The 23383-nt window shown below is 49.4% G+C and overlaps 1 protein-coding gene and 4 non-coding genes across 5 annotated transcripts; 4 read left to right on the forward strand and 1 right to left on the reverse strand.

Annotated features, from left to right (window-relative positions):
• The first annotated feature begins 2160 nt into the window (after positions 1-2160).
• LOC116968660 lies at positions 2161-2281 on the forward strand. The gene has a single exon (XR_004410501.1). It is a non-coding gene; the product is annotated as a small nucleolar RNA SNORD22 (small nucleolar RNA).
• Positions 2282-3074: 793 nt separating this feature from the next.
• Positions 3075-3144, forward strand: LOC116968658. The gene has a single exon (XR_004410499.1). It is a non-coding gene; the product is annotated as a small nucleolar RNA SNORD31 (small nucleolar RNA).
• A 1495-nt stretch (positions 3145-4639) lies between these two features.
• On the forward strand, positions 4640-4709 carry LOC116968659. The gene has a single exon (XR_004410500.1). It is a non-coding gene; the product is annotated as a small nucleolar RNA SNORD31 (small nucleolar RNA).
• Positions 4710-15798: 11089 nt separating this feature from the next.
• b4gat1 (beta-1,4-glucuronyltransferase 1) lies at positions 15799-18917 on the reverse strand. The gene is given in 3 exon segments (XM_033015414.1): positions 15799-16202; positions 17777-18130; positions 18132-18917. Coding segments are annotated over 3 exon segments (1308 nt in total). The 5' UTR covers positions 18894-18917; the 3' UTR covers positions 15799-16010.
• A 3465-nt stretch (positions 18918-22382) lies between these two features.
• On the forward strand, positions 22383-22464 carry trnas-gcu. The gene has a single exon. It is a non-coding gene; the product is annotated as a tRNA-Ser (tRNA).
• Positions 22465-23383: the final 919 nt, after the last annotated feature.

Here is a 23383-nt window from a genome sequence, read left to right on the forward strand (position 1 = left end):
CCCATAAATAAAATTTATTATTATATTAGGACTGTTCTTTTTTTAAAATATATATATATATATAAATCGTGTTTCTCGGTGTAACTAAATTTTATTAGTAGTCTAAGTTATGACTCGGATGGAAGCTTCATACCAAATCTCGTTGCACCTATATGCAATGACAATAAAATATATTATTATTATCTATTTTCCCTCTCAACTCCGTCCTCGTTCCATCTCCCCGCAACCTTTGACATTATTACTAAGACATAAAAACAGCTTTTTTCCACGAGTAGTCATAGAAAATAGGTGCAGGAGTAGGCCATTCGGCCCTTCGAGCCTGCACCGCCATTCAATATGATCATGGCTGATCATCCAACTCGGTATCCTGTACCTGCCTTCTCTCCATACCCCCTGATCCCTTTAGCCGCAAGGGCCACATCTAACTCCCTCTTAAATATAGCCAATGAACTGTGTGGCCTCAACTACCTTCTGTGGCAGAGAATTCCACAGATTCACCACTTATTGAATAGCAGCTCTATTCAATAACCAAATATCTATAGTCTCCTTTTGCACTGGTATTTTATTTAATTCACATGTTTAATCAATAATGTTTTATTATTTGATAAAATGAATGATACTTTATTGCGACATGTCACGGTGAGATTCTTTGTTTGCCATCCCCACGGTATGCAAAGAGTCGTCACATAAAGGCCGCTGACAGAAGCGTGGCATGGTGCAAGGCGGTAAATAGTTCTTAACCGAAAGGTTTCTCTTGCTGCTGTAACATGATGATTTCCTTTATGGAATCTCGTTCGGCTGATTAACCTGATGTTAAACAAATAATCTGACGCAGCATATGCTGGGGATGTGGTTCCTCCTGGCATGGTATGAGCATGTACTGATTGCAGCTTTCTCTCTTTCACAGCAGGTGTAATGGGTGCTGACGTCTTCCGCATTAAAGCAGGTAAATGTCTATGCATTGCAGTAAAATCCGGTCATATGTCTGGGCTGGGCTAGTTCTCAGCTGTGTTTCAAGCCTTCCTAAAATGCTTCCTTCACAAAATGCTGGAGTGATTGTGTGAGAGGAATGTGTGATTTTTTTTTTGGGTGGAGACCCTTCTTCAGATTAGTACCCTGGTGTAAGAAGGGTCTCGACCCTAAATGTCACCCGTTCCTCTCCAGAGATGCTGCCTGTCCCCGCTGTTACTCCAGCATTTTTTGTCTTATCTTAGGAAGACTTGTTATGAAGTAATATTAACATATAACATATTATACACATTAGTGTATAAAATCAATAGAGGAATAGATCGGGTAGATGCACTGTGCCACTCCTAAGTCTATTCTCAAGCTCACTTCCCCCTCTCTTCTATTATTCTCCATTATATCAGTTAGACCCTTGTGTCTCGATCCAAAACATCACCCATTCCTTCTCCCCAGAGATGCTGCCTGCTACCCACTGAGTTACTCCAGCATTTTGTGTCTACCAGACTTCATGGGATCCAGCTCTCGGGGGTTAGCTGTAATGGGATGATGAGATTCTCCGTTGGATAAATAATGTGAGAGGGGGGGAGATTTAATAGGAACCTGCGGGGCACCTTTTCACTCAGCGAGGGTGGTAGGTATATGGAAAGAGCTGCCAGCAGAAGTAGTTGAGCGGGTACTCATTTAAACATTTAAAAGACACTTGGACAGGTACATGGATTTAGTTTATTGTCACGTGTACCAAGGTACAGTGAAAAAGCCTTGTGTACTATCCAGACAACGGATAGACTACATGATTGCGACATGTTTAGTGTAAGATAAAAGTCCATTAAAAATCAGTCTCCAATGATGTAGATAGCAGCTCGGGACCGCTCTCTAGTTGGTGATAGGTTCAGCTAGTTGCCTGATAACAGCTGGGAAGAAACTGTCCCTGAATCTGGAGGTGTGCGTGTTCACACTTCTGTGCCTCTAGCCTAATGGGAGAGGGGAGTGTCTGGGGTGTAAGACTTGTCCTTGATTATTACAGGCAGCATGAGGTCCAGAGGTGTATGGGCCAAACGCGGGCAGGTGGGACTAGCTTAGATGGGACATGAACGAGTTGGGCCTGTTTCTGCGCTGTATAACGTTGATAAATAGTTGCTGCGTTGGTTTGGTTTATAGCCACGTGTACTGATACAATGGAAAGCTTTTATCCAGTCCTGATGATGAAACACTGCATCTTATGTGTTGCAAGGAGCCAGTACCTGTAAAGGTGAACCCCCTGGTGACTCCAGCATGGCAAGAAGATAGATGGTTCACAGAGAACTGTCTGATGGGGCTGATGTGGAAAATGTCTGGTCTCTCCCAACCTGGTGGTTTTGTGTGGTAATGTGTGTTTTTATCATTCTTTACAGGGATCTCTTCACTGGAATGGGAAGTTGAATGAGGTACGTTGGTTCTATATCCGCCTTTTAACCAAAGGTGGCTGTGTTAGTGAGTGTTTAAGGTGATCTTTCATGGTAGTGTACCTTGAAATAAAACTGGAAATGCAAGTAAGGCAGCATCTGTGGCAATGGAAACACATCTTGGGTCAAAATATAGAAACATCTATCCATGTTGTCCACAGATGCTGCCTGACCCGCCCACTGAGTTACTCCAGCATTTTTGTGTCCTTCAATGTTTCTGGTCAAGATCCCTTAGAACCATTGCTTTCCACAGATGCTGCCTGACCCGCTGTGTTCCTCCACACTCTGAAACGTCACCTATTCACGTTCTCCACAGATGCTGCCTGACCCGCTGAGTTACTCCAGCGTTTTTGTGTCCTTCAATGTTTCTGGTCAAGATCCCTTAGAACCATTGCTTTCCACAGATGCTGCCTGACCCGCTGAGTTCCTCCACACTCTGTCCATTAATGTTTCAAGTCAAATCTCCTTCAGAACTAATGGAGGTGGCACCCCCTGCTTTGCTTTCCACAGATGCTGCCTAATCTTGCTGTGTGTTTAAAGCCTTTTGTACTTTATTTCGGGCATTCAGCATCTGCAGTTCTTGATTTCCATTTATTGGACACAGGTTCCCCAGCGGTGATGCCCACTGGTGTGTGCCGGTGTTTTGAGAGGTGAATGAGGTGACTGTTTGCATTTGATGACGTATATACCGCCCCAGTCTGACTCTTGATTGATGAATCGGTATTTCTGATGCACCGTGACCTTCACCTCCTCCCTGGAACAAAGTGTAGTTGAGCTTCGAAGTAAAAGAACTGGATACTGGTTAATGCACAAAAGGACAAAGTGCTGGAGTAACTCAGCGGGTCAGGCAGCATCTGTGGAGAACATGGATAGGTGACATTTCACAGAGTGCTGGAGTAACTCAGCGGGTCAGGCAGCATCTGTGGAGAACATGGATAGGTGACATTTCACAGAGTGCTGGAGTAACTCAGCGGGTCAGGCAGCATCTGTGGAGAACATGGATAGGTGACGTTTCAGAGTGCTGGAGTAACTCAGCGGGTCAGGCAGCATCTGTGGAGAACATGGATAGGTGACATTTCACAGAGTGCTGGAGTAACTCAGCGGGTCAGGCAGCATCTGTGGAGAACATGGATAGGTGACATTTCACAGAGTGCTGGAGTAACTCAGCGGGTCAGGCAGCATCTGTGGAGAACATGGATAGGTGACGTTTCAGAGTGCTGGAGTAACTCAGCGGGTCAGGCAGCATCTGTGGAGAACATGGATAGGTGACGTTTCACAGAGTGCTGGAGTAACTCAGCGGGTCAGACAGCATCTGTGGAGAACATGGATAGGTGACGTTTCGGGTTGAGGCCCTCCTTCAGAACATTTACAACAGTGGTTCTGTCTGAAGAAAGGTCCTGATCCGAGATCTTGTCTGCCTGCCCATGTTCTCTGGTGATGCTGCCTGACTCTTGAGTTACTCCAGCACATTGTGTCTCTTTTGTGTGCAGCTGAGCTCATTTGTTCTAATGAACACAAAATACCACGTTAATAGGATCTTGTGGTCACAGTTCAGCTCTTTGCTTTGTTTAGTTCAGAGATGCAGCGTGGAAACGGGCCCTTCAGCCCACGGAGTCCGTGTCAATCGGCGCTAATTCTGGACACCTACCCACTGGGTAATTTTAGAGAGTAAAACCTGTAAACCCGATTTGCAGAGGGCAAATTAAACTGCAAACCCACACGTCTTTGGGATGTGGAAGGAAACCTGCGTAAATATTCATTTGGTGGATTCTGTGCCAGCGTTGGTACTGTAAACATTGGTGGTGCAGCGGGTAGAGCTGCTGCTTCGGAGATCTGGGTTAGATCCTGACCTGAAGTTTTGTGCATTCCCCGACAGCGTGGGATTCCTCCGGGTGTTCCAGTGTCTGCTCACGCCTCAGTTGGGTTAATTGGCCCGCTATAAATTGCCCTTGTGAGAAAGTGGGAGTAGGTGATGAATGGTGGGCGTGGTCCTCGCTGTACCCCAAAATAACTACGGGCTGTATAAACCCAGTGAGGATTAAAGAACGGCCTCGGATCTCTCTAAAGAGCATATTCTTTCTTGCAGCTTACTGTGAGAAGCGGCGATTGTCCAGAGCATCTGAACAACCTGCACTCCAGCTCTTGTGAAAGGTGAGCACTTATCAATCATGGGGAACGGACCCCGATCTGTGACTGTAGTGGTGCGGAGTCGGTGTTTTCTGAGGTGACTGTTTGCATTTGATGACGTATATACCGCCCCAGTCTGACTATCAACTGATGTTTCGGTATTTCTGATGCACACAGTCCTTCACCTCCCCAGTGCCAGAAACAAAGTCGAGGAGAAGCAGTGTTGGGGGCAAGCTGGACAGAGAGAGAGAGAGAGAGGAAGGAGATTTGAGGATGTTACCAGGACTTGAGGGGGCTGAGCTAAAGGGAGAGGTCAGGCAGGCTAGGAGGCTGAAGGATGATCTTATAGAGGTGTATAAAATCATGAGAAGAATAGATCGGGTAGATGCGCAGCCTTTTACCCAGAGTAGGGGAATCAATAATCATGGGGCTTAGCTGAGGGGCAGCTTTTTCCACACATGGTGATGGGTGTATGGAACGAGCTGCCAGAGGAGGTAGCTGAGACTGGGACTATCATAGCATTCTGGAAAAAAATACATTGTGACAAGTACATGGCTAGGAAAGGTTTAGAGGGATGTGGGCTAGTGTAGTTGGGCATGTCGGCCCAAAGTTTCCATGGTGTTTGAACGTGTATAGAGAGTGGTTAAAGGCGCAAGTGGATATAATTATGTATATACTGCCCCATCATTGACTGGTGTTTCAGATTCACGACAGACAGCCTTCACCTCTGTGAAAGAAAACTATTGCACAGGATAGTTTGTCACCCAGTTCTTGTTCCTACTGTACGTTGCCTGTTTTAACCAGCATCTGACACTAAAATCTATCGACTGTATCACTAAAATCTATACTCCAGCCTCCAGCCCTCGGGGTTTTAAACTTGAGATTACACAGGCTGATCCCAGTAGAGTTTATTGTCACGTGTACCGAGGTACAGTGAAAAGCTTTTGTTGCGGGCTGACCCATCAGCAGAAAGATGATACATGATTACAATCGATCCATTTACAGTGTAAAGGGAATTGCTTTTTTTGTGCACTGGTAAAGCCACCCAAGTCCAAGTCTTGAGGGTTACCAAAGAGGTAGATCGTAGTTCAGCACTGCTCATCACATCAGAAAGCCGTTTCTGCACGGATTGGCCTATTAAACCTGTGTGTTGTACTTGCACCTTCCCCTGGGTAGGCAAACAGATGGGTTCTCAACATGTTGTTCAAGAAGGAACTGCAGGTGCTGGAAGATCGAAGGTAGACAAAAATGCTGGAGAAACTCAGCGGGTGCAGCAGCATCTATGGAGCGAAGGAAATAGGCGACGTTTCGGCTCGAAACCCTGAAGGAAATAGGCAACGTTTCGGGCCGAAACGTTGCCTATTTCCTTCGCTCCATAGATGCTGTTGCACCAGCTGAGTTTCTCCAGCATTTTTGTGTACCCTGGGTTATTGTAGCTAAATGGCGGGTGGTACAGCAGAAACGCATTGCACATATTCAACTCGATGCACTGAAGCATGCAACTTCCTGAGTTTATATAGTTGATAAGATGTATGCAGACATCACCCTTCCAGTTTGCTTGTACCAAACAGGCTGTCCGTTTTATAAGGAGATTTGCCCAAATGGATAGGTTCCTGCCTAGAACATACAGCACGGAAACTGGTCCTTCAGCCCACAAGATAGACACAAAATGCTGGAGTAACGCAGCGGGACAGGCAGAGTCTCTGGAGAGAAGGAATGGGTGACGTTTCGGGTCGAGACCCTTCCTCAGACTTAGTCTCAACCCAAAACGTCCTTCTATCCAGAGATGCTGCACCTCAGTGTGAAGAAGGGTCTCGACCTGAAACGTCACCCATTCCTTATCCAAAGATGTTACTTGTCCCGCTGAGTTACTCCAGCATTTTGTGTCTATCTTTGGTGTAAACCAGCATCTGCAGTTCCTTCCCACACCATCAGCCCTTAATGGGCTTAATGTTTGTGCCAAACATGATGCCAAGTTAAACTCACACATGATCCATATTCTCTGCCTATCTAAATGCCTCTTAATCGCCACTATAGCATCTGCCTCCACCCTTGGCAGCGCGATCCAGGCACCCACCACCCTCTGTTTAAAGAAAAACATAGCCTGTACATCTCCCCCTCTCACCATATAGCTATTCCCCTCTAGTGTTGAGCCTGCATCTCACAATATGTACTGTTATCAAGTCTCCCCTCCACCTCCTGACGTTCCAGAGAAAACAAACCAAGTCATACGTACCTTGGACTTCTTGTGTGTTCTAACTAATCTGTTTTTCTCCCTTGCAGGTGAGATGAAAATCGACGATTTTACCAGCCAACAACATTGGGCGAAAGTCAACTTTGAAATGAAAGAGTGCAGTTATCTGTTCCTCTGGTGAAATGTATTCGTCGAATTGAGGTGGAAATTCAATAAAAAATAAATGAACATTTGTGATTGTTGAATTATGGATCCCCTTAAAAGTCTGATACAGAGTGTTGGTAATGTGGCTGGAACATTGATACATGAGGATGCCAAGAAAATGTGGAGCCGGCCGTAAGTGGGGGCCTTAAGATGCCTGGATGGGAATTGAGGTGGAGGTGCGGGTCTGAGGAAGGAACTGCAGGCGGTGGTTTAAACCAAAGACAAACAAAAAAGCTGGAGTAACTGCAGGTCGGGCAGCAGCTCTGGAGAAAGGGAATTTTTAGGTTGAGACTTCTTCAGAGAGAAGGAATGGGTGACATCAACGTCACCCATTATTTCTCTCCAGACACTGCCTCACCCGCTGAGTCTTCAGACTCGGGAAAGGGGAACGAGAGATAAAGATGGTACTGAATGGATATTGAAACTGTTGGCCCTGAAAGTCCTTAACAGATCACTTTTTTATGATAAAAGTATTACTTCATGCAGAGTAATGTGTTTTTTTCATCAGGTATATACTGCGTATTTTTATTAAAAGTCGGGAAACATTGACTTTATTTTCGATCTGTTTGCCCATCGTCCACTCCGCCATTCAATCATGGCTGATCTATCTCTCCCTCCTGACCCCCTTCTCCCCGTAACCCCTGACACCCGCACTAATCAAGAATCCACCTGCCTTAAAAATATCCACTCACCTGGCCTCCACGGAAATTCCTCATCTCCTTCCTAAAGAAATGTCCTTTAATTTTGAGGCTTTGACCTCGAGACCTAGACTCCCACTAGTGGAAACATCCACTCTATCCAAGCCTTTCACTATTTGGTACATTTCAATGAGCCCCCCCTCATCCTTCTAAACTCCAGCAAGTACAGGCCTAGTGCTGACAAGAGCTCATCGTAGGCTGAAGAAGAGTCTCAACCCGAAATGTCACCCATTCCTTCTCCAAAGATGCTGCCCGTCCCGCTGAGTTACTCCAGCCTTTTGTGCCTCACAGGTTAACCTACTCCCCTCACCTTAAAAAACAATGCCCTCAAGGATTTGATTTTTCCATCCTAGGAAACGGATTCTGACTCCCTTATGTCTCCTTTCTGTCAAGTCTTTATGTAACCGCTGCCATTCGAGGAAAAAACATTCCCAGTATGTCTGACCTAATAGTAAATACCATATTAGTCCATGCAATATTCTGGTAAATCTCAGGTACACAAAAATGCTGGAGAAACTCAGCGGGTGCAGCAGCATCTATGGAGCGAAGGAAATAGGCAACGTTTCGGGCCGAAACCCTTCTTCAGACTGATAGGGGGTGGGGGGGGGGAGAAGGAAGGAAAAAGGGAGGAGGAACCCGAGGGATGGGAGGAGACAGCTCGAAGGTTAAGGAAGGGGAGGAGACAGCAAGGGCTAGCAAAATTGGGAGAATTCAATGTTAATGCCATCCGGACGCAAGGTCCCCAGGCGGAATATGAGGTGCTGTTCCTCTAATTTCCGGTGTTGCTCACTCTGGCAATGGAGGAGACCCAGGACAGAGAGGTCGGATTGGGAATGGGAGGGGGAGTTGAAGTGCTGAGCCACCGGGAGTTCAGGTAGGTTATTGCGGACCGAGCGGAGGTGTTCGGCGAAACGATCGCCCAACCTCCGCTTAGTCTCCCCGATGTAAATCAGCTGACATCTAGAGCAGCGGATGCAGTAGATGAGGTTGGAGGAGATGCAGGTGAACCTTTGTCGCACCTGGAACGACTGCTTGGGACCTTGAATGGAGTCGAGGGGGGAGGTGAAGGGACAGGTGTTGCATTTCTTGCAGTTGCAACGGAAAGTGCCCGGGGAGGGGGTGTTACGGGAAGAATTGACAAGGGAGTTGCGGAGGGAGCAGTCTTTGCGGAAGGCAGACATGGGGGGAGATGGGAAGATGTGGCGAGTGGTGGGGTCACGTTGGAGGTGGCGGAGGATTATGTGTTGTATTTGCCGGCTGGTGGGGTGAAAGGTGAGGACTAGGGGGACTGCCCTTGCGAGGGGATGAGGAGAGAGAGCAGTGTTGCGGTGTATGGATGAGACCCTGGTGCGAGCCTCATCTATGGTGGTGGAGGGGAATCCCCGTTCCATCCTGGTAAATCTCTGCATTTAATGGAGTGAAGGAAATAGGCAACAATTTGGGCTGAATCCCTTCTTCAGACTAATGTGAGGGTCGGGGCGGGAAGAGGAGACTGGGCTGAGGGAGAGCTGGGAAGGGGAGGAGAAAGCAGGGACTGCCTGAAATTGGAGAAGTCAATGTTCATGCCGCTGGGGTGCAGGCTGCCCAAGCGGAAAATGAGGTGCTGCTCCTCCAATTCACGGTGGGCCTCACTCTGGCCATGGAGGAGGCCCAGGACAGAAAGGTCGGATTCAATCTGTAAACCAGTTCTGAATCTATACAACCAAGTCACTAATAAACCTGTGCATCTGAATCAGTCCACCATGAGGGACTTTTGCTTTTCTAACATCCATGTATATTAACATCCATTGCCCTGTACGAAGCCATGCAGATGTATTTAAGTCCTGGAGGCCAGAGTTGACCACATCCAGGCACACACAGCACTTTCTCCCTGTGTCTCCAATCTAACTGAAACACTATTCTCAACAGAAACACTGATAGATTCTTTAATCAGAGGGTGGTGAACCTGTGGAATTCATTGCCACAGAAGGCAAAGGATATTATTAAGGGAGATAGATTCTTGATTAGTGCGGGTTTCAGAGGTTATGGGGAGAAGGCGGGGGAATGGGGTTTGGAGGGAGAGGTAGATCAGCCATGGTGGAGTAGACTTGATGGGCTGAACGGCCTAATTCTGCTCCTATCCCATGAACATCGTATCCAGTCCAGGCCTTGATGTGACCACAGTTTAAGAATAAGGGGAAAGCCATTTAGAACGGAGACGAGGAAACACTTTTTTTCACAGAGTTGTGAGTCTGTGGAAATTCTCTGCCTCAGAGGGCGGTGGAGGCCGGTTCTCTGGATGCTTTCAAGAGAGAGCTAGATAGGGCTCTTAAAGATAGCGGAGTCATGGGATATGGGGAGAAGGCAGGAAAGGGATTCTGATTGGGGATGATCAGCCATGATCACATTGAATGGCCTACTCCTGCACCTATTGTCGCCTGGAAAATATTGCCAGGGTGGTGGGGGTAGATACGATTGTCATAAGGTGTGAGAAGGTGGAGAACGGATCAGTGCCAGCAGCCGATGACCAAGGGAAGGTGGAGCCCACAATGGTTCATTGTTTGCTGTGGTAGAGGAGAGAAGGAGGTGGCATGTTTGACACAAACATTGTGGGCCGAAGGGCCTGTTTGTGTGCTGTTCCACGTTCTAAATTGTTTTCCAATTTGCATGAGGCAGGAGTAATACACCAGTAATACACCAGCTCTCTAACTTCTACAGGTGCACAGTCGAGAGCATGCTGACCGGTTGCATCGTGGCTTGGTTCGGCAATTTGAGCGCCCTGGAGAGGAAGAGACTACAAAAAGTAGTAAACACTGCCCAGTCCATCATCGGCTCTGACCTTCCTTCCATCGAGGGGATTTATCGCAGTCGCTGCCTCAAAAAGGCTGGCAGTATCATCAAAGACCCACACCATCCTGGCCACACACTCATCTCCCTGCTACCTTCAGGTAGAAGGTACAGGAGCCTGAAGACTGCAACAACCAGGTTCAGGAATAGCTACTTCCCCACAGCCATCAGGCTATTAAACCTGGCTCGGACAAAACTCTGATTATTAGCAACCACTTTCTGTTTTTGCACTACCAGTTTATTTATTCATGTGTGTATATATTTATATCATGGTATATGGACACATTTATCTGTTTTGTAGTAAATGCCTACGATTTTCTGTGTGCTTAAGCAAAGCAAGAATTTAATTGTCCTATACAGGGACACATGACAATAAACTCACTTGAACTTGAGCTTATAGCGAAACAAAACTCTTGAGAACAGGGAGGAGAAAGTCGGCTTAAATCAATAAATTAATTTATTTCATTTAAATATGACAAACGTACAAAATATGAACATGTACACAACAGGATTTCTGCTCCATTGGCTGGTTTAGGGTGGAATTTTACCTGTAACATCCAGCACAGAATTAAGCAAAAATAATACTTGCAGCCCACACAGGAGGCAGTGGTCAGTAAAATGAATTCCCCCTCACAAGTCCCACAGGTCAAATACTGAGCCTGAGGTACAGCAGAGAGCAACGACTGGTGTGTAGCAGGCTGAAGATTCGGGCGTGAGCAGGCATAGAAATCGCTATCAAAACATGGGGGAGGGGAGGGGGTCACAATTATTGGCCGCGCGCACATGGGTGAGGCTTCGGCCGCGGGCCCTGTGGACAGTAACATCGGGAGCTGACCTGGTTTGGTGACCGACTCCCAACTCCAGCAACAGCAGCTTCGTGGTGGGGCTTGAGTCGGCCCGTTCGCGGGGCCTTTCATCGCCCGCCGGGGGGCTTAAAATCTGCTGGCTGGGAATTTAAACTGGAGGTGGTGGAGGGGGGGGAGGACATAAGCCAGAAAGGGTCTTTGGGAAGAGAGAGCTACCTTAAATTTAGTTGCATCTGGTCGCCTCGACGCAGCAGTTTGATTTTAAGCCGCGCCTGGCGATGAAAGGCCCCGCGAACGGGCCGATTCAGCCCTTAGAAAGCGTCTGGTAAAGTCCGGATTACAAAACATGGGGGGGATCGTCCCCCCACCTCTCAAAGCATGCGGGGTGTGTGTGAGACCCCCCTGTCCCCCCCTGGATTTCCGCCCCCCCCCCCCCCCCCCCCCCCCCCCCCCCCCCCCCTGTCATGAGGCAATTTGCCAGCTAGGTGTCTGACTAGGCAGGTGGGAGACAAAAAGGTGTGGGCATGGTGGTGCAGCGGTAGAGTTGCTGCCTCACAGCGCCAGAGACCCGGGTTCGATCCTGACTACGGGTGCTGTGTATATGGGGTCTGTACGTTCTCCCCGTGACCTGCGTGGGTCTTTCTCCGGGTGCGCAGGTTCCCTCCCCCGCTCCAAAGGCGTACAAGTTCGTAGACTAAATAACTGCAGTAAAAATTTTAAATTGTCAGTTTTGGTCTCCTAATCTGAGGAAGGACATTCTTGCCATAGAGGGAGTACACAGAAGGTTCACCAGACTGATTCCTGGGATGGCAGGACTTTCATATGAAGAAAGACTGGATAGACTCGGCTTGTACTCGCTAGAATTTAGAAGATTGAGGGGGGATCTTAGAGAAACTTACAAAATTCTTAAGGGGTTGGACAGGCTAGATGCAGGAAGATTGTTCCCGATGTTGGGGAAGTCCAGAACAAGGGGCCACACACACAGTTTAAGGATAAGGGGGAAATCTTTTAGGACCGAGATGAGAAAAACATTTTTTTTCACACACAGAGAGTGGTGAATCTGTGGAATTCTCTGCCACAGAAGGTAGTTGAGGCCACACAGTTCATTGGCTATATTTAAGAGGGAGTTAGATGTGGCCCTTGTGGCTAAAGGGATCAGGGGGTATGGAGAGAAGGCAGGGATGGGATACTGAGTTGGATGATCATATTGAATGGCGGTGCAGACTCGAAGGGCCGAAAGGCCTCTACTCCTGCACCTATTGTCTATGTTTCTATGTCACTAGTGTGTGTAGGGTTGTGTTAGTGTGTGCGGGGATGGCTGGTCGGTGAGCCGAAGGACTTCTTTCTGCGCTGTATTTCTAAACTAAACTACGGGCTGGTGTCTTCAGTCCTGAAACGTCACCTATCCACAATCTCCAGAGATGTGCAAGAAGGAACTGCAGATGCTGGTTTAAACCGCAGACACAAAAAAGCTGGAGTAATTCAGCGGGACAGGCAGCATCTATGGAGAGAAGCAATGGGTGATGTTTCGAGATACTTCTTCAGACTGGTTAGTCAATAGACAATAGACAACAGGTGCAGGAGTAGAGGCCATTCAGCCCTTCGAGCCAGCACCGGCCATTCAATGTGATCATGGCTGATCATCCCCAATCAGTACCCCGTTCCTGCCTTCTCCCCTGACTCCGCTATCTTTAAGAGCCCTATCTAGCTCTCTCTTGAAAGCATCCAGAGAACTGGCCTCCACCGCCCTCTGAGGCAGAGAATTCCACAGACTGTACCTGTCTAAATGTATTTAAAATGTTATTATATCCAGTTCATTCCATGCCATCTGAATGAAAAAGTTACCCCTCGTCCTATGTTTAAGAAGGAACTGCAGATGCTGGAAAAATTGAAGGTAGACAAAAATGCTGGAGGAACTCAGCGGGTGCAGCAGCATCTATGGAGCGAAGGATATCCCCTGACTCCGCTATTTTTAGGCATGCAGAGATGCTGCCTTATCTGCTGAGTTACTCCAGCACTTATTTGCAGTTCCTTGTTTTCCACGAACCGCTTTGGGACTTTTGCTTTCCACTAATATTGTTTTTTTTTTAACGTATTAAAATTTATTTTCTGCATTGTCACCTCTGAGGTCTGTGTTTGAAGAAGGGGTCCCGACCCTGAAACGCCACCTATCCACATTCTCCAGAGATGCTGCCTGTCCTGCTGAGTTACTCCAGCAGTTTGTGTACGTTTTTCTATTTAGAGGCCTGTCGTGCTGCTGCAAGTAAGAATTTCACAGCGCCAGAGACACACGGGTTCGATCCTGACCTTGGGAGCTGTCTGTGTGTGTGTCAATAGACAATAGGTGCAGGAGTTGAGGCCATTCGGCCCTTCGAGCCAGCACCGCCATTCACTGGGATCATGGCTGATCATCCCCAATCAGTACCCCGTTCCTGTCTTCTCCCCTGACTCCGCTATTTTTAAGAGCCCTATCTAGCCCTCTCTTGAAAGCATCCAGAGAACCGCCCTCTGAGGCAGAGAATTCCACAGATTCACAACTCTCTGTGTGAAAAAGTGTTTCCTCGTCTCCGTTCTAAATGGCTTACCCCTTATTCATAAACTGTGTGTGTGGCCCCTGGTTCTGGACTCCCCCAACATCAGGAACATGTTTCCTGCCTCTAGCGTGTCCAAGCCCTTAACAATCTTATATGTTTCAATGAGATACCCTCTCATCCTTCTAAACTCCACAGAGTGTTCGTCCAATTTGCATTTGACCTCACTGACAATGGAGGAGACCCAGGACAGAAAGGTCAGTGTGGGAATGGGAGGATTAAAGTGTTAAAATGGAAGTTACTCCAGTATTTTGAGTGTACCCTTGACCAAAGATACTAGTGGCCCCTGGTTCTGGACTCCCCCCCCCAACATCGGGAAGAACATGTTTCCTGCCTCTAACGTGTCCAAACCCATAAGTGGTTAAGTGTGTGGAGTATGCACGTTCTCACTGTGACCGCGTGGGTGTCCTCCGGGTGCTCTGGTTTCACACCGACATGCAGGTTAATCAGCCCTCTGTAAATTGTCCCTCGTGGGCAAGGGAGTGGGATAACACAGAACTAATGTGGACGGGCGATCGTGGGTCATCGCGGACCCAACGTTATATGTATTCAAAGGAAGACACAAAATGCTGGAGTAACTCAGCGGGTGAGGCAGCATCTCCGGAGAGAAGGAATGGGCGACGTTTCAGGTCGAGACCCGAAATGTCGCCTATTCCTTCTCTCCATAGATGCTGCCTCACCCTCTGAGTTCCTCCAGCATTTTTGTCTACCTTCGATTTTTCCAGCATCTGCAGTTCCTTCTTAAACATAGGACAAGGGGTAACTTTTTCATTCGGATGGCATGGAATGGACTGGATATAATAACATTTTAAATACATTTAGACAGGTACAGTCTGTGGAATTCTCTGCGGTGGAGGCCGGTTCTCTGGATGCTTTCAAGAGAGAGCTAGATAGGGCTCTTAAAGATAGCGGAGTCAGGGGATATGGGGAGCAGGCAGGAACGGGGTACTGGTTGTGGATGATCAGCCATGATCACATTGAATGGCGGTGCTGGCTCGAAGGGCTGAATGGCCTACTCCTGCACCATTTGTCTATTATCTATCTATCTCTGCCTTAAAAAAATATCCACTGACTTGTAGCCTCCAGCGCCGTCTGTGGCAAAGAATCCCTCAGATTCACCGCCCTCTAGCTAAAGAAATTCCTCCTCAACTCCTTCCGAAAGGAACATCCTTTAATTCTGAGGCTGCGCCCTCTAGTCCTAGACTCTAGACTCTCCCACTAGTGGAAACATCCTCTCCACATCCACTCTATCCGGGCCTTTCACTATTCTGTAACGTTTCAATGAGGCCCCCCCTCAACCTTCTAAACTGCCGCCCGACTCATCACCCACACCAAATCCTGGCATCACATCACTCCAGTCCTCAAACAACTTCACTGGCTTCCCATCTCCCACCGGATCACCTACAAAATCCTGGTCCTCACCTACAAAGCCCTCCACCATCTGCCCCCCCCCCCATATCTCACTGACCTCCTCTCCCCCTACCAACCCTCACGGTCCCTCAGATCCACATCAGCCGGTCTCCTCTCCATCCACAAGTCCAACCTCCGCAGTTTTGGGGACAGAGCCTTCTCCAGGGCAGCTCCCAGGCTCTGGAACTCCCTCCCCCAACTGATCCGCAATTCCGTGTCCCTCACCATCTTCCAGTCCCGCCTCAAGACCCATCTCTTCACCTCTGCCTATCCTTAGCCCCACGTCCCCCTCCCTTTTCATCTGTGCATTAATTGCCTCATACTGTGTTTTGTATTGAATTCTGTCTTTACTTTGTGTACTAGTCATGTCTCTACTATTTATTTCATTCCCCTTACATGTTTTTCCTCTACATGCTCAATTTTTGTAAGGTGTCCTTGAGACTCTTGAAAGGCGCCCATAAATAAAATTTATTATTATTATTAAACTCCAGCGAGTACAGGCCCAGTTCCTTCAGCAAGGAGATGAGGGGGGATTTCTTTAGTCAGAGGGAGGGTGAAACTGATTGGGGATGATCAGACTTGATTACATTGAATGGCGGTGCTGGCTCGAAGGGCCGAATGGCCTGCTCCTGCGTCTATTGTCTATTGACGTGCTGGATGGCTCACCTTGACCCACGGACGAGAGGGGGGATGGTCCACGGGATTGGGCGCGGTGGGGCGCCTGCGATCGGTAGTCCCAGGGAGACTCAGCATCGGCGGGGGGACTCGGGGTATTTCAGCTTCAGCTCCTGCTTGAACTGGCGGAACAGGGCGCGGTTGCTCCGATTCTCCTCGTCCTTCTGCGCGTGGAACTCCCCCGGGACCTTGAAGCCCTTGTGGACGAGGAAGGCATCGTCCAGCACGGCGAAGGAAAAGCCCGCCACGTGCAACTCGCAGGCCTGGCGACAGAGGCAAGGCTTAGACACAGGAACACAGGGAAAATACAGGCACAGGAGTAGAGGCCATTCGGCCCCTCAAGCCAGCACCGCCATTCATAGAAACATAGACAATAGGTGCAGGAGTAGAGGCCATTCGGCCCCTCAAGCCAGCACCGCCATTCATAGAAACATAGAAACATAGACAATAGGTGCAGGAGTAGAGGCCATTCGGCCCCTCAAGCCAGCACCACCATTCATAGAAACATAGAAACATAGACAATAGGTGCAGGAGTAGAGGCCATTCAGCCCCTCAAGCCAGCACCGCCATTCATAGAAACATAGACAATAGGTGCAGGAGTAGAGGCCATTCAGCCCCTCGAGCCTGCACCACCATTCAATATGATCACGGCTGATCATCCAACTCAGTATCCCATCCCTGCCTTCTCTCCATACCCCCTGATCCCTTTAGCCACAAGGGCCACATCTAACTCCCTCTTAAATATAGCCAATGAACTGTGTGGCCTCAACTACCTTCTGTGGCAGAGAATTCCACAGATTCACCACTCTCTGTGTGGGAATTTTTTTTTTTTCTCATCTCGGTCCTAAAATACTTCCCTCTTATCCTTAAACAGTGTGTGTGGCCCCTTGTTCTGGACTTCCCCAACATCGGGAACAATCTTCCTGCATCTAGCCTGTCCAACCCCTTAAGAATTTTGTAAGTTTCTATAAGATCCCCCCTCAATCTTCTAAATTCTAGCGAGTACAAGCCGAGTCTATCCAGTCTTTCTTCATATGAAAGTCCTGCCATCCCAGGAATCAGTCTGGTGAACCTTCTCTGTACTCCCTCTATGGCAAGAATGTCTTTCCTCAGATTAGGAGACCAAAACTGTACGCAATACTCCAGGTGTGGTCTCACCAAGACCCTGTACAACTGCAGTAGAACCTCCCTGCTCCTATACTCAACTCCTCTATGGCAAGAATGCCTTTCCTCAGATTAGGAGACCAAAACTGTACGCAATACTCCAGGTGTGGTCTCACCAAGACCCTGTACAACTGCAGTAGAACCTCCCTGCTCCTAGACTCAACTCCTCTATGGCAAGAATGTCTTTCCTCAGATTAGGAGACCAAAACTGTACGCAATACTCCAGGTGTGGTCTCACCAAGACCCTGTACAACTGCAGTAGAACCTCCCTGCTCCTAGACTCAACTCCTCTATGGCAAGAATGTCTTTCCTCAGATTAGGAGACCAAAACTGTACGCAATGCTCCAGGTGTGGTCTCACCAAGACCCTGTACAACTGCAGTAGAACCTCCCTGCTCCTATACTCAAATCCTTTTGCTATGAAAGCTAACATACCATTCGCCTTCTTCACTGCCTGCTGCACCTGCATGCCTGTTTGGACAGTTACATGGATAGGACAGGTTTGGAGGGAAAGTCCTGACATCCCAGGAATCAGTCTGGTGAACCTTCTCTGTACAAGAACCTTCTATGGCAAGAATGTCAATATGATGTTGAATGGCGGTGCTGGCTGGAAGGGCCGAATGGCCTCTACTGCTGCACCTTTGGGCGCGCGCGAGGGAGGCCGCAGAGCTCACCTGGCTGATGCGATTGAACCCGTACTGCTCGAACCGTTCATCGTAGGGAGGCACGGTGCTGGGGCCCACGTAGAAGGGCTCCCAGGGGTCAGTCCAGCTCAGGGTGTAGGCCACCCTCAGGTCCGGCGCGGGGCCCAGGTTGATCCACCGGCTGTAGTTGGTGGGGGCCTGGCAGCGGGGGCACAGCTCGCCGTAGAAGGGCCTCACCTCGCCCACCTGGTAGAGCCGCTGCAGCTCGGCCTTGCTGGACGGCAGCCGCCGGCTGCGGCGGATCTCGAAGGCCGGGAGCACGTACACGGTGGCGGCGGCGTCGGCGACGGCGGTGGGCCGGAGGTCCAGCAGCCGCAGCAACCGGGCGGTACAGCCCGCCGCTCGGCAGCATGTCCACGTCCACCACCGCCACGTGGCGGGCCGGCAGGGCGCGGCGGGCGGCGTTGCGCAGGAGGTTTCCCGGGTAGGAGGCGTTGGCCAGGGCGTAGTTGGCGTAGCGGCCCCTCAGGCGGTAGACGGGCTCCAGGGCCCGGTGGCAGAGGGGGTCCCTTTCGCCACCCCTTTCATCGCCGCCCTGGAGCGCCGGGGCCCGGGGGACGTCCGGAGGTGGCCGGACGGTGGCCGGAGTGACCAGGGTGACCGTCACCAGCTCTCGTACCCCCGGGCAGTGCAGGACCAGGAGCTGCAGGGCCTGAAGGGCCTCGGACAGGTCGGACTGGGTGGCGAAGAGGGCCAGAGAGATGGGGCCTTGCCAGCGGCGGGTCAAGCCCGGCAAGTGGTGCAGGTTGTTGGGGGAGGAGTGGGTGGCGAGGCCGAGGCTTATGGTCAGGCCTAGGCCCGGCCCGAAGCCTCGGCCTCGCCTGCCCGCCTGGCCGGTCACGTCCGGGTACAGGCGGTAGCGGCCGCCGGCCTCGGGCTGACCGCCGGACCTCAGCCCCAGCTGCAGCGCCAGGCGGGCGGCCTCGGCCTCCACCCCAGCCCCCGGCTCCGGCCCCGGCCTAGGCCCCGGCCTCTCCCGCCGGCCGCCCACCGGCTGCAGGCCCGGCAACAGGCCGAGGTAGAGCAGCTGCAGCCCGGCCACCAGCAGCAGGCCGCACACGGCCGCCCGGAACGGCGAGCAGCGCATCCTGCAGCGCGGTGGTGGAGGCGGCTGTTGCTGATGCTGCTGATGCATTGGTGCCGCTGCCTCTCCCCCCCCCCCCCCCCCCCAGTGCAGCGCTGCCCCCCCCCCCCTCCTGCAAACCCCCCTCCCTCCAATGCAACTTCCCTCTAAAGCAACTCTCCTCCATTGCAACTCTCCCTCTATTGCAACTCTCCTCCATTGCAACCTCCCCCCCCTCAATGCAGCGTCGCCCTCACCTGCAAACCCCCCTCCCTCCATTGTAACCTCCCTCTAATGCAACTCTCCTCCATTGCAACCTCTCTCACCCCCTCCATAGCTAAGCCCTCCTCCCTTAAACCCCCTCCCTCCATTGCAACTTCCCTTTAATGCAACTCTCCTCAATTGCAACTTTCCCTCTAATGCAACTCTCCTCCATTGCAACTCTCCCTCTAATGCAACTCTCCTCCATTGCAGCTTTCCCTCTAATGCAACTCTCCTCCATTGCAATTCCCTCTCTAATGCAACTCTCCTCCATTGCAGCTTTCCCTCTAATGCAACTCTCCTCCATTGCAACTTTCCCTCTAATGCAACTCTCCTCCATTGCAACTTTCCCTCTAATGCAACTCTCCTCCATTGCAACCTCTCTCACCCCCCTCCATAGCTAAGCCCTCCTCCCTCAAACCCCCCTCCCTCCAATGCAACTTCCCTCTAATGCAACTCTCCTCCATTGCAACTCTCCCTCTAATGCAACTCTCCTCCATTGCAGCTCCCTCTCTAATGCAACTCCCCTCCATTGCAACTTTCCCTCTAATGCAACTCTCCTCCATTGCAACTTTCCCTCTAATGCAACTCTCCTCCATTGCAACCTCCCTCTAATGCAACTCTCCTCCATTGCAACTCTCCCTCTAATGCAACTCTCCTCCATTGCAGCTTCCCTCTAATGCAACTCTCCTCCATTGCAACCTCTCTCACCCCCCTCCATAGCTAAGCCCTCCTCCCTCAAACCCCCTCCCTCCATTGCAACTTCCCTCTAATGCAACTCTTCTTCATTGCAACTCCACTCTAATGCAACTCTCCTCCATTGCAACTCTCCCTCTAATGCAACTCTCCTCCATTGCAACCCCTCCCTCAATGCAGCGTTGCCCCCCTCCTGCAAACCCCCCTCCCTCCATTGCAACCTCCCTCTAATGCAACTCTTCTTCATTGCAACCTCCCTCTAATGCAACTCTCCTCCATTGCAACCTCTCTCACCCCCTCCATAGCTAAGCCCTCCTCCCTCATTCCCCCCTGCCTCCAATGCAACTTTCCTCTAAAGCAACTCTCCTCCATTGCAACCTCCCTCTAATGCAACTCTCCTCCATTGCAACCTCCCCCCTCCCTCAACGCAGCGCTGCCCCCCCTCCTGCAAACCGCCTCCCTCCATTGCAACTTCCCTCTAATGCAACTCTCCTCCATTGCAACTCCACTCTAATACAACTCTCCTCCATTGCAACCTCTCTCACCCCCTTCATTGCTAAGTCCTCCACCCTCAACCCCCCCCCCCTCCCTCCATTGCAACCCCCCCCCCCCCCCCTTCATTAGGCAGTAGATAATAGGTGCAGGAATAAATATATCATTAATAAATAAAAATAGACACAAAATGTGTCATTTTGAGTCTATGGTATAAACCAAAGATACTAGAGGAGCTATTATAGAGGACACCTCTAGTATCTTTGGTCTAAACCAGCATCTGCAGTTCATTGTTATATCATTAATAAAATTCCATCCCACTGTGCATTAGTTAAAATCAACAAGCATATTTAACTTTTTTTTAAATCAAAAATATATGCAAGAAAGTTTAAACCGTCGACGCAAAAAAGATGCAATAATATATTTCAATGCAATGCACTGGAAGTCAATAAAAGTGATTAAAAAAAAGTCCCGGCACAGACATTGTGGGCCGAATGGCCTGCTCCTGTGCTGTTCCAAATGTTCAATGCAACTTTTTTGTTTTAAAGTAGGAAGGAACTGCAGATGCTGGTTTGGACTGGAGAAAGACACAAAATGCTGGAGTAACTCAGAGGTACAGAAAGATACTAGTATCTTTGGTGGTACAGACATTGTGGGCCGAATGGCCTGATCCTGTGCTGTTTCCAAAAACGTTCAACTTTTTTTTAAAGTAGGAAGGAACTGCAGATGCTGGTTTGGACTGGAGAAAAACACAACATGCTGGAATAACTCAGAGATACAGACATTGTGGGCCGAATGGCCTGCTCCTGTTTCCCCCAAAATGTTAAACGCTTTAAAAAATTGTAGGAAGGAACTGCAGATGCTGGTTTGGACTGGAGAAAAGACACAACATGCTGGAGTAACTCAGAGATACAGACATTGTAGGCCGAATGGTCTGCTCCTGTGCTGTTCCCAAAAACGTTTGATGCTTTTAAAACATGTAGGAAGGAACTGCAGATGCTGGTTTGCACTGGAGAAAAGACACAACATGCTGGAGTAACTCAGTGGTACAGACAATGTGGGCCGAATGGCCTGCTCCTGTTTCCCCCAAAACGTTCAATGCTGTAAAAAATTGTAGGAAGGAACTGCAGATGCTGGTTTGCACTGGAGAAATACACAACATGCTGGAGTAACTGAGAGATACAGACAATGTGGGCCGAATGGCCTGCTGTTTCCCCCAAAACGTTAAACGCTTTAAAACATGTAGGAAGGAACTGCAGATGCTGGTTTGGACTGGAGAAAAGACACAAAATGCTGGAGTAACTCAGTGGTACAGAAAGATACTAGTATCTTTGGTGGTACAGACATTGTGGGCCGAATGGCCTGCTCCTGTTTTCCACAAAACGTTCAATGCTTTTAAAACATGTAGGAAGGAACTGCAGATGCTGGTTTCCACTGGAGAAAAACACAAAATGCTGGAGTAACTCAGAGATACAGACATTGTAGGCCGAATGGTCTGCTCCTGTGCTGTTCCCAAAAACGTTTGATGCTTTTAAAACATGTAGGAAGGAACTGCAGATGCTGGTTTGCTTTGGAGAAAAGACACAACATGCTGGAGTAACTCAGAGATACAGACAATGTGGGCCGAATGGCCTGCTCCTGTTTTCCCCAAAACTTTCAATGCTGTAAAAAATTGTAGGAAGGAACAGCAGATGCTGGTTTGCACTGGAGAAAAACACAACATGCTGGAGTAACCCAGACAAGGGGCTAAAGGCAGCAGCAGCAGCAGCAGCAGCAGCAGCTCTGGGGGGAGGAAAGGTGATGAAGTATTTGATGGGAACTAGGAATATGATCATTCTATTAATATTCCACTCCCATCCCCCTGGTTACATTGACGCTACATTGTAGCCGACTGCTGCCCCGCTGCTACAATGTAGCGACCCGTGTGTGTGTGGGGGCGGGCGCGGGGAGAATGTTGCAAAGTGTGGAACGTTGCGACAGGCATGGAACGTTGCAACAAGCGGCCGCAACATTGTATCGCGGCTGACGTTCATGGAACGCGGAGCCGCCGCTTGGTTCCTATGTGACGAGGTGGCCGAGTGGTTAAGGCGATGGACTGCTAATCCATTGTGCTCTGCACGCGTGGGTTCGAATCCCATCCTCGTCGACACTCAGCTTTTACTCCACATACACACATATATATATATGTGTGTATGTATATATATATATAGATCTATCTATTATTATATAAAAGTCTGTGGCCGCCGTCCGTCAGCCTTTTGATTCGTTCCATCGTGTGATGTCACAATGCCCAATGCTCAAAGACATTCTTGCCATAGAGGGAGTACAGAGAAGGTTCACCAGACTGATTCCTGGGATGGCAGGACTTTCATATGAAGAAAGACTGGATAGACTCGGCTTGTACTCGCTAGAATTTAGAAGATTGAGGGGGGATCTTATAGAAACTTACAAAATTCTGAAGGGGTTGGACAGGCTAGATGCAGGAAGATTGTTCCCGATGTTGGGGAAGTCCAGGACAAGGGGTCACAGCTTAAGGATAAGGGGGAAATCTTTTAGGACCGAGATGAGGAAAACATTTTTTTCACACACAGAGAGTGGTGAATCTGTGGAATTCTCTGCCACAGAGGGTAGTTGAGGCCACACAGTTCGTTGGCTATATTTAAGAGGGAGTTAGATGTGGTCCTTGTGGCTAAAGGGATCAGGGGGTATGGAGAGAAGGCAGGTACAGGATACTGAGTTGGATGATCAGCCATGATCATATTGAATGGCGGTGCAGGCTCGAAGGGCCGAATGGCCTCTACTCCTGCACCTATTGTCTATGTTTCTATGTTTCTACGTGTCCTTCGTCAAGAATAAGAGGAGACCACGCTGGTCACGGGGAAAGAACGTGCAAACTCCGTACAGACAGCACCGGTAGTCGGGATGGAACCTGGGAAAAGGTTCACTTCTGCAGTTGTACAGGGTCTTGGTGAGACCACACCTGGAGTATTGCGTACAGTTTTGGTCTCCTAATCTGAGGAAGGACATTCTTGCCATAGAGGGAGTACAGAGAAGGTTCACCAGAC

The sequence above is a fragment of the Amblyraja radiata genome, chromosome 45 (genome assembly GCF_010909765.2).
Source record: "Amblyraja radiata isolate CabotCenter1 chromosome 45, sAmbRad1.1.pri, whole genome shotgun sequence".
Taxonomy (NCBI): Eukaryota; Metazoa; Chordata; class Chondrichthyes; order Rajiformes; family Rajidae; genus Amblyraja; species Amblyraja radiata.